The 17,110-nt window shown below is 36.1% G+C and overlaps 1 protein-coding gene across 1 annotated transcript in view; it reads left to right on the top strand.

Moving 5' to 3' along the window:
* The window catches only part of birc6 (baculoviral IAP repeat containing 6), a 255,776-nt gene that overhangs the window by 106,986 nt on the left and 131,680 nt on the right, over window positions 1–17,110 (top strand). Inside the window, 11 exon segments of the mRNA XM_051919229.1 lie at window positions 463–589; window positions 797–907; window positions 2,652–2,782; window positions 3,910–4,037; window positions 7,756–8,321; window positions 8,977–9,152; window positions 9,662–9,758; window positions 11,209–11,403; window positions 12,144–12,344; window positions 13,330–13,609; window positions 15,115–15,371. Of these exon segments, the coding sequence (XP_051775189.1) occupies window positions 463–589; window positions 797–907; window positions 2,652–2,782; window positions 3,910–4,037; window positions 7,756–8,321; window positions 8,977–9,152; window positions 9,662–9,758; window positions 11,209–11,403; window positions 12,144–12,344; window positions 13,330–13,609; window positions 15,115–15,371 (2,269 nt within the window).

The raw sequence follows: 17,110 nt of genomic DNA, 5'->3' as shown, positions 1-17,110 counted from the left end.
AGCTGTAGTCGAAATCGCCTTTCAGGCCTCTAGAGCTTTAATCGAAGTCGCCTTTCTCTTTGAATTTTTGCGGCCGTAAATCCACTGCCTGTCACAATGTTGGTCGAAGTCGCCTTTCTCTTTGAATTTTCGCGGCCGTAAATCCACCACCTGCCGCAATGTCGGTCTCGTAAAGTTTTTCAGGCAGCTGCGTAGGTGAGTGGGTGATTGAGTAGACTGGCGAATTATATATAAGATAAGTAATTCTTATTATTTTGGTTGAGAAGGCCTAAAAAGACCATACACTGTGTTTTTGTTTTTCATTTCAATAAATTCTGAATGTGGTGTTTTTCTTTTAATTGTTGCTTTTGCCGCTTCTAATTTGTAGTTGATTCCATGTTTGCATTTTCTCACTTTAGTTTATAATTTAGAGAAACTGATCATAAATGTATATATGGCTAAAAGTTTATATTTTCTTTCTAGCTTGAATCTCTTCTACAGTTGTGGCTTACTTTAAGCTTGAATTCCAGCTCTCCAGGAAGTGAGGAAAATGGGTCTGATGTCTTTTTGTTTAATGCCAGCAGAATACCTACGATTCCTCTGAATCAAGGTATGATACAACTGTTAAAAAAAAAAAAAAAATCTAAATAAATAAGCAGTGCTTTGCAGACCTATTTCGATGTGTTTGAATTAAAACTGTATGGATTTTATGTCCAAGGATGATTTTGTTATCCATAGCTTTACAAACCTTTAACCCATTACACACAGAAGTATCAAAATTTGTCATCTTCATCTTTTCTTTATTTTTTTGTAACAGCATCCATTACCAGTTTTTTAACAGTCCTGGCTTGGTATCCAAACACCTCTCTGAGGACCTGGTGCCTTGTTCTTCATAGTCTGACCCTTATGACCAACATGCATTTAAACAGTAAGTAAAAACTTGTTCTAAGATTTGTTATTAAAAAAGGCCATATTTATTGGAGTGAGGTACCTTACGTCATAGTGTTTAAAAGCAAGGCTTTTAATGACTATCTGAATGTCATTCTCTAAGTCTTTACTGAAATCCTCTGACACACTGCCTTTTGCCACCTTATTGGTATGCCAGTATATCTATAGACTGCCTTTCTAACATATCACATAAAGCCTCTTCAGTTTGATAGATTCACCTCACACTAGTATCTTCTAATGGGTACTGGGATTACTGCCATGGCAGATATTAGTTACGTTTTGCACACCTTGCCCTGCAGTGTCTGCACTACTAAGATTTTGCACAGGGCCAATTCAGACTTGCATATCTCCAATCTCAAAAGGTGCTGAATGGGTTCTTCTGGAGGGCTTAATGCTGTGTCCATCAGAACAAGTTCACCATTAAGTGGTAATTTGTTGAGACATTAGCTCTTCTATCTTGACACTGTTTTCCAGGTAGTGTAACTTCAGATCAGACGGTACAACTCCAAATCATTCACTGATTTTTAACCCGTCATACTGGTACACTCGTGAGCAGCCTGGTATTCATACTGAATGTTTCCTATGGACAATCCGTGACTAGTACAAAAATCCAATAACAGTCTACCTGACAGATTCAGATCAGAAAGGCTGTTCCTTCTCCATCAGTTTGTTTTAGATCCTGAAGTCTCCTGGTAGGTCTACAGAGTCCTTAGATTATATATTTTTGAGTACTGAATCCAGTGTGTTAAAAGTTGAATACCTCAAATGTTAGAGACATCAGCATAAAAACAGTCAAATCCCAATTACATTTGTATTGCTAAATCCATTAGTTGAAACTCTCTACTGTTGCACGTATTTCTTATATCTCCATGAACTGTCTCCTTTGGGTAAACTCCAGAGTTAGCGAGAGACCTTCCTTGATGATGAAGCCTTATTTTTTGCTGCTTGTGCCACATGTAGCCTTTGAAAAACACATAAATGGTATTTGTAAACCTCTTGCACAAATCTTTTATCACTACTATACTGTAGTCTAGTGCTTCCATTTGCATTGGGTCTACTTGATTAACATAGCAAATGATACTCGCTCTTCATATGGTGAAACCATATGGCAGCTTTAGACAACTTCTTTGGTCAGAATCTGACTGGACTGCATAAGTCCTCTAGTAATCACCAGCAAACATGATGTCCTTGCCTGACTCCCAGACCAAAGTAGTCTTTCTTTTTTTTCCATGTAGTAATTCAGTGATCTTCTGTATTTTCACCAGCGAATTTTGAAAACTTAGTTGTCTATTTATTATTTGGCTACCAGGCTTTGATATTTGGCTTTGTGTCCTAAATTGTGCACATGTCATGTTTAGGCCTGTGGGAGGGGGGAAAAGTGAATCTATATTAAGTGAACTCAGACATTTGCATCAAGAAACATTATTTTTACGTTGAACCTTGCATGGTTGTTACATTAAGTAGCATTTTGAGATGTTTTGTATGTTAGTTGAATGCATACACAATTTTTAATTAAGTCTTATTTCCCTGGTCTTTTGTTCTTTTCCTTATGTTTTACCTCATTCAGAAAAATCTTTTTATATTTTAATGTCTTTTCTTTTCACACTAGTAGTTTAAAAAAAATCATGGAAGATGTAATGCAGTCCTTCTTGCCAATGTCATATTTAGCATTTCTGTGATGTTTTTGAAACTTGGCATTTTTATATTGTATATTTTTGTTTCAGATAGCCAGAATGCCCTTGGAGGACACGAAAACACTGCTCAATTGATGGTTTCCGATCCTAATCTAATACTTGTTGCAGTGCGTTTTCTGTCTGGAACAAATCCTCATGGAACCAGTCAGCACAGTTCACAGGTACTTCCACTCTGGTCATGATGGTTTTGATTTAAATAGTTTCTGCATTATTTTTTTTTTCTTTTGGACTCTTTTAGGGATTTAGGCACTAACTAGTTTTATGTTTTAGAAGATATTTTGTTCATTTATATATGATTCTCTGCTTTTATAAATTATGAAATCAAAAATTGGTAAAGCTAAAAGGTCTAAGTACATTTCTTTTGTAATGCTCAATACCAAAGTTTCCATTGTTATGCTAAAAAGAATCAAATTTGTATACTATAAATAAAGTAGTAATTAAGACAAATTTTACTTAATAAAATCCGTATACCTGATATACACCTTCCTCCTATTACCTAAATCCTAGTGCAACAATCTTGAGAAAGACTCCAGTGCAATAATTTTATGCTCAAATAGGGATATAATTTATTGGACGGGTACCTGAAAAATAGAAATCTCTTGGCATGATTTACTTTATGAGAGGCCCCTATGGCCGTAATAGTACTGTTATAGGGATGGCACTGCCTACAAGGTACCTACTCTGTTGTACTACATGGATATTTGGTTATTGTAGGAATTCTGAAATGCAAATTCAGCAGCATTAAATTTAAATAGATAGTAAAAATTATATTTTACAGTATTTGTTAAATTTGTAATTCAGAAATGTATATCCTTGACACTCTGTAATTGAGTACTGACTTGAAACATTAGAATTTGACTGAAAAAATAATTGAATTAGAGATTTTAGCAGTAAATTTGAAGGATAACATCCTTTTTTTCTGTAGCACGGTTTCATACAAAACATGTACAGTAGTTCAAAGTGCTTTACAAGGTTTTTAAAAAAGGCATTGGATGTGAAAAGAAAAATATAGGTTCCTTTAAATGAATAAATACCAAAAAAAAATGAGTCCTTAATTCTGGATTAGACTGATAGATTGTTGAAGTGTCTAATGATCACTTATAAGTCTTGATGCCATGATCAAGATGCCAAGAAAGGACACAAAAATAAAAATTGCAGCCAGTGAAATGCTGGAAGGGAAAAATAAAACCTGTAGAGGTTTTAACAAGCAAATTACTGCTGTAAAGAGAGATGCTACTCATTTCTGTGCCAATCATATTTTCATGACTTTATTTTATAAATCATTTAGGTTGGACCAACAGCTACACAAGCAATGCAGGAATTCCTCACAAGATTACAAGTACATCTGTCCTCAACTTGTCCACAAATGTTTAGTGAATTCTTGTTGAAGCTTATTCATATTTTGTCAACTGAAAGGTTAGTATTTGCCTATTTTACCCATGAGGATTTATTAAGTTAAATGATTTATTTTGTATATTAATGACTTGGATTCCCTAAACAGCTGACCAGTTATTTTTATTTATTTAAACTCTTTTATCTGTTGCAGCATAGTTTGACAGTGTAAGGATTATTTATATTTGCTGTACTTGTTTTGAAACAACCTCTACGAGTTTGACAAAATTTACATATTATACTCTTAAGTGAGTGGCTCTCAACCCATGGTACATGAAGAATTAGGGTTAGGGATGATATGCGAGGGAGCACAAAAATAAACAAAATAGCCAAAGGCAGCAAACATGAGCGTCACAGACAGAGCAAGAGTGTCTCACCTGCAAAAGGGAGAAAGAGAAGTTGTCAAAGTACAAAAAGCACATCCTGGGTTTGAATTTTTTTGCAGAATTGTCGGTGCCTGTTATTACTACATGGTTTAACTTAATATTTATTTTATTTATTTATTTATAAAGCACTTTAAAAACAACCTCAAGGCTGACCAAAGTACTGTACAAAGAAAAACAACACATAAACACATAAGAGCTGAAGACATTCTTAATAGAAAGTATAAAAAGTATACAAATAGCCACCATATTATACAGGGTTAAAAGCCAGACAGTAAAAATGTGTTTTTAAAAAGGATTTAAAGGCAGCTAGCGAAGGAGCCTGCCTAACATGCAATGGCAAATCATTCCAGAGTTTTGGTGCTGCAATTGAAAAAGCTCGCTCACCTCGGAGTTTGCATCGTGCCCTGGGAACGTGTAAAAGCATCTGGTCTGCTGACCTGAGGGAGCGAGATGGTACGTAAGGGTGCAGCAGTTCCGACAAATAAAGAGGGCACACCCGTTAAAAGATTTAAAAACAAATACAAGGATCTTAAAATGGATTCGAAAACGAATTGAAAGCCAGTGGAGGGAAGCCAAAATCGAGGTAACATGCTCATGCTTTCTTGTGCCAGTTAAAAATCGAGCAGCAGCGTTTTGCACCAGCTTGTAGGCGAGCCATGGAGGCCTGGCTAATTCCAAAAAGAAGCGCATTACAGTAATCTAGACGAAATGTTATAAAAGCATGTATCACTGTTTCAAGGTTGCGCTTAGACAACATAGGCTTGATTTTTGACAGTCGCCTCAACTGGAAAAAGCAAGATTTTACCACTGCATTCACATGGCTATCAAGTTTAAAAGTGGAGTCCATTTTTACACCTAAATTTGTGATCATGGATTTCTCAAATTGAGCCACAGTGGAAAGGTCCATGCAAGGGGTCCTTCTGGTGCTATTGGGCCTAAATAGCATGACTTCTGTTTTGTTCTCATTAAAACTTAGAAAATTTAGTGCCATCCAACTCCTTATGTCAGTAAGGCAATCAAGCAGGGGCTGGACAGAACATGGACCTTTGCGCTTCAGTGGGAAATACACCTGACAGTCATCTGCATAAAGATGGAAGGAAATACCGTGTTTCCGAAAAATAGCGCCGAGTGGCAGCAGGTACAAGGAGAACAGAAGAGGTCCCAGGATGGAGCCCTGTGGTACCCCCCAGGGGAGGGCAACAGAGGTGGAAGTAAAATCATCAATTAATTAATAAAGTGGGACAATCCCACTGTGGTTTCATGGCAAAAAAAAGCTTTTATTATTTCCTCTTTGATAAAAGAATGGAAGCTTCGCATTTATCCTAAATTTGTTGTGAACATGACTGTAGTAAACCATCCAGCTATTCATTTTCTGACTGGCTTATTCAGTTCTGTGTCAGTGGGAGTCGGTGCTGATCAAGAAAGAATTCAGCCTTATATGGGGGCTTCAACCCTGCACATATCTAGCTACACATTGCTCCAAAATAAGATGCATTTAGTTTGTGTTTCAAAATTTCCAGACAGACATTTATTAATGTTGTAGCACAAGGCAGATCTCCCCAGTCTTACAGCATGCAGGGTGTTAATGGAAGTGCATAATCTGAGACACACAATTAGTGGAGCTTCTGAAATGGCATACTTAATTCCTGAATATGAATCAGCAAATATTACATTTGTATTATTCATTGTTTTTACTTTTTTAAACCAAAGTATGTGTTATTACTTTATTAGTATAAAAACTAAAATTTGACCAAAAGAACATGACACATATTTGAATGATAAAGCAGCAAATTCAATGCTGTCTCCAGTTAAGAGTAATTTCTGCACACACAAACCACTAATCACTGATCACTAATGAGAGGTAACTTGAAAACAACAGAACAAATAATGTTTTTTGGAATTCTGTAATAAGTTTATTTTCAGTAAGGTAGCCTTTAAGTTGGGTCAAATTAAAAAAAGGTAGGGAAAGATTTTGAAAGTTAAAGTATCTGGTGTGTGACTTATTTTTGTTGATATTAATTAAATATCCCTCTTCAGTAAGTGTCAAGTGTTATTAACCAGCTAATGTCTCCTTCATGCAAAGATGTAGTCTCATAACAGCAAATGCCACAAACCTATCAAAGTGATTTTCTTACAAAACTATTTGTAAAGAGTGTTATAATAGTAGCTTTAAAGAGTTTGTAAATTAAAATATTCAGATATATTTTGATATTCACTAATTCATGCTGCAATGACGTAATAATGTTTTTAAGTTTTTTAGTATTGGTTTTAAGCAGTTATTTATTTCTCAAGTTATGTAAATTAAAAGTATTAAAATTTCAGGCTTTCTAAATTTTATTATTTCATATCAATACTATTGTGAATACATTAAAAGTAATTTAAAAAAAAAAAAAAAGGTGTACACAAGAAATTAAGTCTCACACACACAAAGTTATTCTTAACACCTTGTCAGCTACCCAAGCTAAAAAAAACAAACATATTAATAAACTAAAGCTAAAAATGTCTATAACAAAGCTTAGCAAACCATTTCCAGTAAAGTAACCAAGAGTTTAATTTTGGTGGAACTCTTAATGCAGTTATTTCATCCAAAGGATTTATCTTGAAATACACAGTTTTGAGTTTAATATGATTCAAACTAAAAGGTTGTGTTACATAATAGAATGGTATTGTGAAAATTTAAATAATATGTTAAATCATGATTGTTTATGTAAACTTTAAATTAAAATTAGCAGTGCTAATGCCTATAAAGGTGCATTATAGATACGGGATCTTTGGTTCAGTTAACCAGGACACTTTACTTGTTGTACCTGGGCCAGTTCAGAGAAGAGAGCTTGGTACGTTGTTATCTAGTGTGGGAAGAATTTAATTTTAATTAACAAAAGCGTTTGCAGAAATGTACAATACATGATTATGTTAATTAAACTATACTATGTAACTTGAGTGTTCTGTATGAATGCTGCAACACACAATCACATTATGTGGGAATTTTTTATTTGGAATGTTTATTTAGTGAGCATACTAAACCTGAGTTCACATCATGATTTGTCTGCTTTGTAGTGTGCAGTTTGCTTGTTTTAAACTTTTGGTCACCTCCCATTTCCCAGACCAATGTTGATTGTATGTCAACTCTGAACCATTGCAGTATGTGTGATGTATGACGCATGTACTGTATATGTGCCTTATGATGGACAGACATCCTGTGCACTGTTTCTTCCTACCATGTCCAGTATTGCCAGGATAGTCTTCAGAACACTGTAATCCTGCTGTGAACAAAGCAGGGTCAGTAAATGAATGAGTAGTATGCTTTGATGATATTCCTAATTGTTTCTTTATGCATTTTCTACTTCTTTTATCAGGGGTCCTTTCCAGTCTGGTCAGGGTCCTCTTGATGCTCAGATCAAGCTGCTGGAATTCACATTAGAACAAAACTTTGAGGTAGTATCTGTCAGCACCATCTTAGCAGTTATTGAAGCCATCACATTTCTGGTACACCATTATATAACCTGCTCGGACAAAGTGGTGTCTCGCAGTGGATCAGATAGCTCAGTTGGGGCACGTGCCTGCTTCGGAGGGCTGTTTTCCAACATCATTCGCCCTGGGGATGCCAAGGCTGTTTGTGGAGAGATGACACGTGACCAACTAATGTTTGATCTTCTAAAGCTGGTAAACATTTTAGTCCAACTACCTTTGTCCACTGATCGCGAATTCAGTGCAAGAATACCAACAATGAGCAGTACCACATCAGACGGTGTTTCTGATGAAGAAAAAGCATGTGGCAGCAAGGAAAGCAATGGATGTAATTCACTTAATCAAAGTCCAGCTGCAGGCGTTGCCGACTTGGTCTTGGCCAATCAACAAATTATGAGCCAGATCCTCTCAGCACTTGGACAATGCAATAGTAATGCAATGGCCATGATTATAGGTAAGTTAATTTATGTGGTGTTGCCTCTTTTCAGTTAAACTGAAGAATTGTGTGCTGTCATTGAAACTATTTCTGTCATAGTGTCTGTTTTACATTTGGGTCATGACTTTTTAAAAGATACTTGCATGTATTGTGCAATCTTAAACATCTAGAATCTGTACAAAATGTTGTGAAAGTACAGAATTCACAGATAAGTAAGAAATCTTTTTTAACCAAAAGGAGCCACCACAGGGGTTACAGGGTCAGATTTTGGGTAACTGTGCAGTTAGTGACTTTCCTTAAACCAATAGTTCAACAGGAAGCATTTTAAGAAGATTTTCATATCATGCATATTGCAGTGTAATCGAACACCCTAACGTAATATGTTCTTGTCCTACTGCTCCCTTATCTGGTGATGGATAGTTGAACGTTATTTTTTCATTTGTAGATGTTTAGATTTATTTGAGTTATAAAATTGCATTTTTAGTCTTTAGTATGTTGACAAGAAGAATGTATTATTTTTTTCCATACCTTGAGTAATTAAACATTTTTTGATTTGAGGAGCAGCCAAATGTTGAAGTACGGGTTTGATGGGTTAATTTCAAGCCAATGAATGAAAATAGTCCTTGTTGATTTTTACTGTGATTTTTTTTTTTTATTATTATTTTATTTAAAGGGGCTAGTGGCCTTCATCTGACAAAACATGAAAACTTTCATGGAGGCTTGGATGCAATATCAGTTGGAGATGGTTTATTTACAATTCTAACAACCTTAAGTAAGAAGGCAACCTCTGTTCAGGTGATGCTTCAGCCCATTCTCACTTATATGGCTTGTGGCTACATGGGGAGGCAGGTAAGCTTATCTTTTGTTTGCTTTTGCTGTATTTGTAATAAATATATGGATAGGATTTGTAATATAAATATTAATTACTATGTAAAGTTAGACATGCTGCGGTGGGTTGGCACCCTGCCCGGGATTGGTTCCTCCCTTTTCCCTGTGTTGGCTGGGATTGGCTCCAGCAGACCCCCGTGACCCTGTGTTCGGATTCAGCGGGTTGGAAAATGGATGGATGGAAGTTAGATATGTCTAGGATGTTTGCTTAAATATTAACTCTTTTTAAACACAGTTTATACCTTAAAATAGTTGATTTTTTAGTAAAGCTTTTGTTATTCCTTTATTACTAGTAACGATTTGCCTAAGATAGAAATATTGTAAAATAGCTGCAATACAGCTTACTTAACTTTGCTTTATGTCTCTTTTAAGTATTTAACATTTTTCTTGGTCTGTTATTCGCTGCTGATATTATAGTAGTAATTTTTCGTGTATTGGTGTTAACTTTTAATGTTTTATTGTCTGTGCAGGGATCGCTTTCCACATGCCAGCTCTCTGAACCATTGTTATGGTTTATATTGAGGGTCCTGGATACAACTGAAGCACTTAAAGCATTCCATGATATGGGCAAGTAAATTTACAAAGATTACTAAGGATTACAATATGTAATTGTGACTGAGTATGTTATTTTTTGTGAACAAATGTTATTTTATTACTGTAATCAGAAAAAGAAAGTGTTTAACTAAGGTCAGTAAGATTTCAAGCTTAAGAATAACATCCATGAATGGTGCCCACCTCATCCTAAGCCCCATGTTCGCACCAACACAAGTAATGGTGCCATTAGCTTGCCATACTGAAGCAATTTACATCAGAAAAGGAAGAAATTAAAAGAGCATCTTAAAGGAGCATGCAGACAACTTCAATAGGACCCTCTGCAATATGGCTATCTGGCCAAGAAAGACTTAAATAGAACAGCAGCAGGGTCCCAGCATTGGGTTGAAATATGGGATGTCTTGTTAATACATGTTTCAGATCACTACTACGCGTATTTTACTATGAAATGAGGACATTGATGAGCAGTAATGTGTGTGAATGTTTTCGTTAAACTGAGAAGGATGAAAGAATCCCATTGTGTAACGCTTATGAGCAGAAAGATATAGCCTGTTTGTCTGACTGAATATGGTACATTATTAAAAACTGTTAATGTTAGGTTTGCTTTCACTCCTAAGTACTGTACACTATATCTAAAAAAAAAAAAAAACAACAACAAATTGAGACCATTGGCATGAATCACTTTCTAGCATTAATAATTAGGAAGGTCATACATTTGTAATGCTAGTACAGTACACCAAGAATATTTTTATGTGATTCCCCTTTTAATGAAAAATGGTGGGGGTATGATAAGGGCTAGATCTTCATCAGCTCCTATAATCAACCTACCATATGTGTAGCAGGATGCAAAGAAGAAGCCAAAGAGATTCAGAACTCCAATATGAAATCAATAACTTATGATTAGAACAGCAGGACAGCTTGCTCTTTCAGACGTCTTGCTAGATAAAAGGCAGAAGTGCATCTTTTTTGAGGACAGTGATTTATTGGCTACTTAGACATTTAAGTGGAACTGTCCGCTTCTAGCTGCTTGGGGAAAAATAGAAAAGTGACTTGTTGCTGCAGACTATAGGCAAGAATTGTTGATTTTTGGAAGACATGGTCATGTAAGCTACTTAGACTGCACTTGAGGTAAACAGCTGCAAAAGAGACCACAAGAGTTTTTGATGGTTTGCTTAAAGTCCTCTAATTGATAGCTAGTTCTCCATTTTTGCATTGTAAAACATGCACATTTATTGGGTATGCTTATTGGTCTGGAGCAGGTTAAGTTCCCCTTTTATTTACAAATGTAATGCAAGTACTTCAGTACTCCTCCTGAAAACTGTAGAGAATTAAATGTCACTGGGTGCATCTTAATATGAGGTAATTCAGAGATGGTTGATTTTAGGGAACATCAGATAGTCAGCCAGTATTAAAATAGATTAGAATATGTTCTTCAGCTTATTTGCTTTTGTTTCTTTGATTTCAGGTGGTGTTCAGCTTATTTGTAATAACATGGTAACAAGCACACGGGCAATTGTGAATACAGCAAGGAGCATGGTGTCCACTATCATGAAATTTCTTGACTCTGGCCCAGGCAAAGTTGCAGATGGCAGTCTAAAAGCAAGAGTTTTGGCATCTGAGCCAGATAATGCAGAAGGGCTTCATAATTTTGCACCATTAGGTGGGTTTTACATTTAAAAGTACCAAATAAATGTTTGTTTTTTATGTTTTTCTGCAATGGTGAGAGTTTAAACACTGAAGGTACTGGGCCTGATACTTAATTAGTACTTTACCTAATATGTTATTCTCCCTCTAGCTTGAAATTAACTCTCTTATAGGGTTAACCCCTAATATCTAAAATTAGGTGGACCAGTACCATGCGTAGTGTTTGATCTTTCTTTCTTTGTATTAAATTTCTTCCATTGTTGTATATATGTGGAGCCATTTTGGGTGAGAACTTTGTGAAACCTCTGCTTCAGCACGTGGGGCTTGATTCCATGAATATGAAGGACGTGATATCATCAGATTTTACTTATGGTAGTTCTCATCTGTCCATGATTGTTGGTAGGGCAGGCTTTAGATGCACTTTTGAACATGCCTTTTTCTAGACGGGTATGAAGTCTGGGAAGGAGGCTTGTCCTTAGGTTGTGGTGGTATATCTCCATTGTTCACATGTAATTGTAATGATGTAAGCTTTTTCATCAGCTCTTGTTATTTAAGCACATTTTGCTTTGCTTTTATATTTTTATATATAAAATACAAATGAAATTTATTTTAAGGAGTTCAGTTTTAATCAGTATTAAAAAATAAGAGTGTTGCATTATATACTGTTACGTTTCTGTAACCTTTTAGAATATTCATATTTTTGAATTTTTAAACAACAAAACTCTTAGTTTTATTCAGAAATATTCTCAATTTCAGGCACCATTACCTCCAGTAGTCCTACTGCCCAACCAGCTGAGGTTCTTTTACAAGCAACACCACCTCATCGTAGAGCGCGCTCTGCAGCCTGGTCTTACATTTTCCTTCCTGAGGAAGCTTGGTGTGATCTGACCATTCATCTTCCAGCAGCTGTGCTGCTCAAGGAGATTCACATTCAACCGCATCTTGCATCACTTGCGAGTAAGTATTTTAAGTATTTACCAAAAATTTTGATTTGTATTAATGAGTGATACAATGTTTCCCTGCTATTTTGTGTGAAGTCCTGACAAGATTCAAATATAATTGATGTATATGACAAAAAATGGTTCCCACTCAGCTTCAGAGCAAATTAGCCGTGAAGTATTATACAATAATCTGTTAACATCAATTCAAAGCTACCAGTAAGGATTACCAAAAGGGACTGGCTGTTGTAATTAACAGAACCCATATCTTGATTAACTTTTTTGTGAGGTGTACTGTTTTGAGAATGTTGTCTGAATTGCATACTTGGAATCATCAACTTGATGTGTGAATCTGGTGATCATCAGCCCGAAGACAGAAGTGGGATTTTTATCTAAAGAAGACCCTACATCTCTTCGTCTTCAGTCCAGACTATTCTAACATTAATTCCAATGCATTTGACTTGCTTGATATAAATGAAGTTTTATATCTGTCAGCCCAGTGTCTAAGGTGGGGCTTAGAGGTCCGTGGACTCATGTCTGTATCTGGTAGAAAATGTATATAAAGTATACACTAACTTTGGAGTGAGCACTTGTTCTCAAAAAGATTGACAGTTTAACTTTCAATTATTTGTAGAGCTACAGTGTCACATATTATGGCATTCTTGGTTTGCTGAAGAAGCAGTGTAGATATGTTTTGTTGTTAAATAAGAGACCGAAAAGTTCAATTTGATAGTTACTTCTTCAGAAACAGGTGAGGGTTTGAAACAGTGCGACATTTCTTGATGTGTTATTTGGGTCTTTTTTATTCTTGGAAAAAATGCCTTTGCTTGAAGTTCAGTTCCTTTTTCCTTTTCTGTTGTGGCCAAAAATTGGGGAAGAAGAGTTTAATAATGGAATCAGAAAACCAGAGGAATTATAAAAGAAATGTTATATGTGTTTTTGTCTAAGTGTTTATTATTACCGGAAAAAAAAACATTAAAACATTTTTTTCCCCCCTTCTGTAGCTTGTCCATCCTCAGTGTCTGTAGAAATCAGTGCTGATGGGGTGAACATGTTGCCCTTATCCACACCAGTTATCACCAGTGGCCTCACATATATCAAAATTCAACTTGTCAAAGCAGAGGTGACATCTGCAGTGTGTCTGCGTCTCCATCGACCAAGGGATGCTAGCACCCTGGGTCTTTCTCAAATTAAACTACTAGGACTTACTGCCTTCGGCAACACATCATCTGCTACTGTTAACAACCCTTTCCTTCCTTCTGAAGACCAAGTGTCCAAAACAAGGTACACGATTTGTGTTTGTTTTTTATAGCTTTATAAATAAACTTCTAAACAAAAGAATATGTTAGTGTGTATATGCTCTAATACAAGGAGTAATCTACTGTAACTGTTCTGAGCCTGAACCTAAAAGGGCTATTCTGTGATTCAGAACTTGAAGTAAGGCCAAAGTTTAGCAAGTTTTTATTGTTTATGGTTTATAGCGCATGTTTCTTGTTTCAGAACCAAGTCACAGATGATGAAAATTAAATATTGTGCTGTCTTTGTATTTATGCTGGCGAACAGTACACCTTCAGAGAGTAACCTTGTACCAGGACCAGTCTGTCTGTATGACACAGACATGTGATTTGTGTAAGGTCATCTCTCCTTGAAGAACCATGATGTGGCCAGCCTTTGATGCTGACTACAGAAGAAAATATTGCCATTGTGAAGCTAATGGAGAACTAAAGAGTGAGGATGCATGAAATAGTGCACAACAAAGTGATTAGTTTGTGCTTATGAACAAAGTATGTGCACAGCGTGTGCCCAGCAAGTTAACTATAAAATGTAGTCTCATCCACATCCAGTGTTCCGGGGAGAATCTTGTGCTAATAAATTAGGAGAGACCTAATTAGGAGTTCTCGATGCATTTCATAACTGTAGACAAAACTTCCCCCTATGACTCAGAAGCTATATAACAATTGTAAAGTAGAAGTATAGTCATTCTCCAGGCCAAATAAAATTCATTGTCAAAGCCATTGCAAGCACTTTCATGTGCACGACTATAAATAATTTAAGTATGTCATTCATATTGATTAGATGCCCCTAAACTCCACATTACTGGTCAGCATTTTGCCGAGTGACTTTGGTGTTTGCAGCATTCAATTAGGAAAAAGTGTAGAGGAAAGCTGTGAACCCTTCTGCTTTACAACAGTCCCTGCTGCTCACAGTACATATGTTGAAAGTTTTGCTCTAACAAACTGTTGATTAAAAGAGATGCCACTCCAGGCCCAGTGTGACTGCATTCAGTTCCCCTATGATACGCCAAAGACGAGACTTCATGAAATAAAGAGTTTTGGTGGCATGGAAAATTTGTTCTAAATGTTATAAGTAACAAGTGTTTTCGTGTTCATGGTTATTATGTTGAAAAGTAAAACATGTTTTGGATCACTGGTGTGTCTCTTAATAGGTTAGCCTCAGAACGTTTTAATAAACCACACGTACACAAATGTGTGTGTGTGTGAATGTGTTTACAGGCAGCACCCAGGTTGCAAGTTGGTTCCTGCTGACATTCCTAACCTGATTTTGTATGTCAGTCAGAAGTGGCAATGAAAAGTCCAATTAATACAAATATCCACAAAAATGCATAATTCATTATTACTTATTTTACTGAAAAATATTTCTAACTTCATAATAAAATGACAATGAAGCAATATTATTGTATTTTAAATCACAAAACACAATGACCTATCTTGATCTGTCTCCTCGCTATCAAAAGAAAATAACCTGTTTCACATTCTTTATCTTTTAAGTATTGGCTGGTTAAGGCTATTACATCATTGCCTGACTCACATTAGTGACCTGGAATCTATGATGGCAAGTGCAGCTGCCCCAACAGCCAACCTCCTGCAGACCTGCGCAGCCTTACTAATGTCTCCATACTGTGGGATGCACTCTCCTAACATTGAAGCTGTGTTGGTAAAGATCGGCCTCCAATCCACTCGCATAGGACTCAAGTTAATAGATATTCTTCTTAGAAATTGTGCTGCATCTGGTACTGACCCGGCAGGTAAGACGTAAATATTTTTTGCATATAAAAATGTAGCTCTGTCTTAAAAAGAAATGTTAATTTTGGGCACTGAGGGAAATATTCTGGTCAAATATAATACAGAAATCATCTAACATGTATTTAAGAACTAGGAGAAGCACATGCTTTTAACAGCACTGTTTAAAATTGACTTCTATGCAATTTGTATGAAAAATATTCTAGTAATATTCTATTTAGACTAATGAAACCTAGCATGTGGCAGTCTTGTGTAAATGTACTGTATCTTTGCTCTTAATTTGGAGATTTGATTTAAATAATCTGTGCAGCTGAAACATATCTAGTATTTCAAGTAATGTGGATTTCAGTCCCTGAGGTTGTGGATTCAAGTCCTCCTACTGACACTGTGTGACCATGAGCAAGTCACTTGATCTGCCTGTGCATCAACTGGAAAACCAAAAATAAATGTAACCAATTGTATGATAAAAATGGTAAGTCGCCTTGGATAAAGGCGTCAGCCAAATAAACAAATGTAAATAAGTAACTGTGAAAGATGGAGCTTGAGCTAAGTCAACACTTATTAAAGTCTGGCAGCTATTCTCTGTCTTATTAATAATTCAGATGAACTAGGAGCTCATACTGTTTGAAAAGAACCAGAACATTAGAGTGCATCCAGAGAATCTGGGAGATTAATACTGATCTCACATTTTCCATATTTTAGCAAAGGTTTTTATCTTAAATTTGAGTTGCAGTTACAGAATTTCATAGGTCAGCTTTATGTGCAAGAAGCCCAGTTACTGTGATGGAGTTTAAAACCTAATTTAGGTTGGTACAGAGACTCATACTGGTTTGGCTAGCAGTGTCCCAGTCTATACCTGAATTCCTGGGTATGGTTAATTGGTTAATTACTGCTACCTTCCTATTCATCACAATTAGTGTGTAGAGTTGGGGGGATATCACATGGCCTCTGGTGAATATGCATTTTTGCTTGACAGCTCACCTGAACTGGTTGCTTTTACCTTATGTTTTCAGCATCTTATCTATTTAGGTGCCGTCAAGTAATCAACTAAAATACTCTCAGTTCTCTTAGACAGTGAGGTCATCTTCTGCAGTCCAATTTGTTTTACATCCAGTTAATAACTCAAAAGATATACACAAAATGCTGTGAATAAGTGGGGAAATCCCATTAACATCCATGTTCAATCATGTGAGATCTTTACCTGGGTTCAGAATATTGCTATATCCATCTGCTATACCTTAAATAGAACTGAGGAATCCAATAACCACTGCACCACTCTCCCTTTATTCTTAATGCCTCCATTTCCACTGAGGAGCATTGTGGCCGCCTTTTACTTTGTCAGTACAGTTTATCCACCGCCCTTCCAGTAAAATTTTGGACAGAATTTCAGGCCCACCTGTGTTGCTTTCAGTGGATCTCCAAAATTCAGTCCATTTACCTCGTTGGTGATGACCAAGAGCATAACTCTGGCTTAGAATTATATATAAATACAGTTGAACCCAGGTCAGAGATGGGGTGACGTTTAATGATCCCGTTTTATAGTGTTAAACCCAAATAACTGTTGGTATAGTTTTCTGCAGTCATCAAGTGAAATAACATCACGTTGCAAAATATCATAAATATTTCTTTGTGTTCTGCCCCTTAATGTTAACTCTATGGTAACTCGTCAATATTTATGAGAGGGACTGAGCCTTTAACTAAAAACACAATGGCAAATGGAAAGCTGTATAGCCAGTTTTAGAAC

Source organism: Erpetoichthys calabaricus, chromosome 15 (genome assembly GCF_900747795.2).
Source record: "Erpetoichthys calabaricus chromosome 15, fErpCal1.3, whole genome shotgun sequence".
Lineage (NCBI taxonomy): Eukaryota > Metazoa > Chordata > Cladistia > Polypteriformes > Polypteridae > Erpetoichthys > Erpetoichthys calabaricus.
This window is presented reverse-complemented; position numbering and strand designations above follow the sequence as displayed.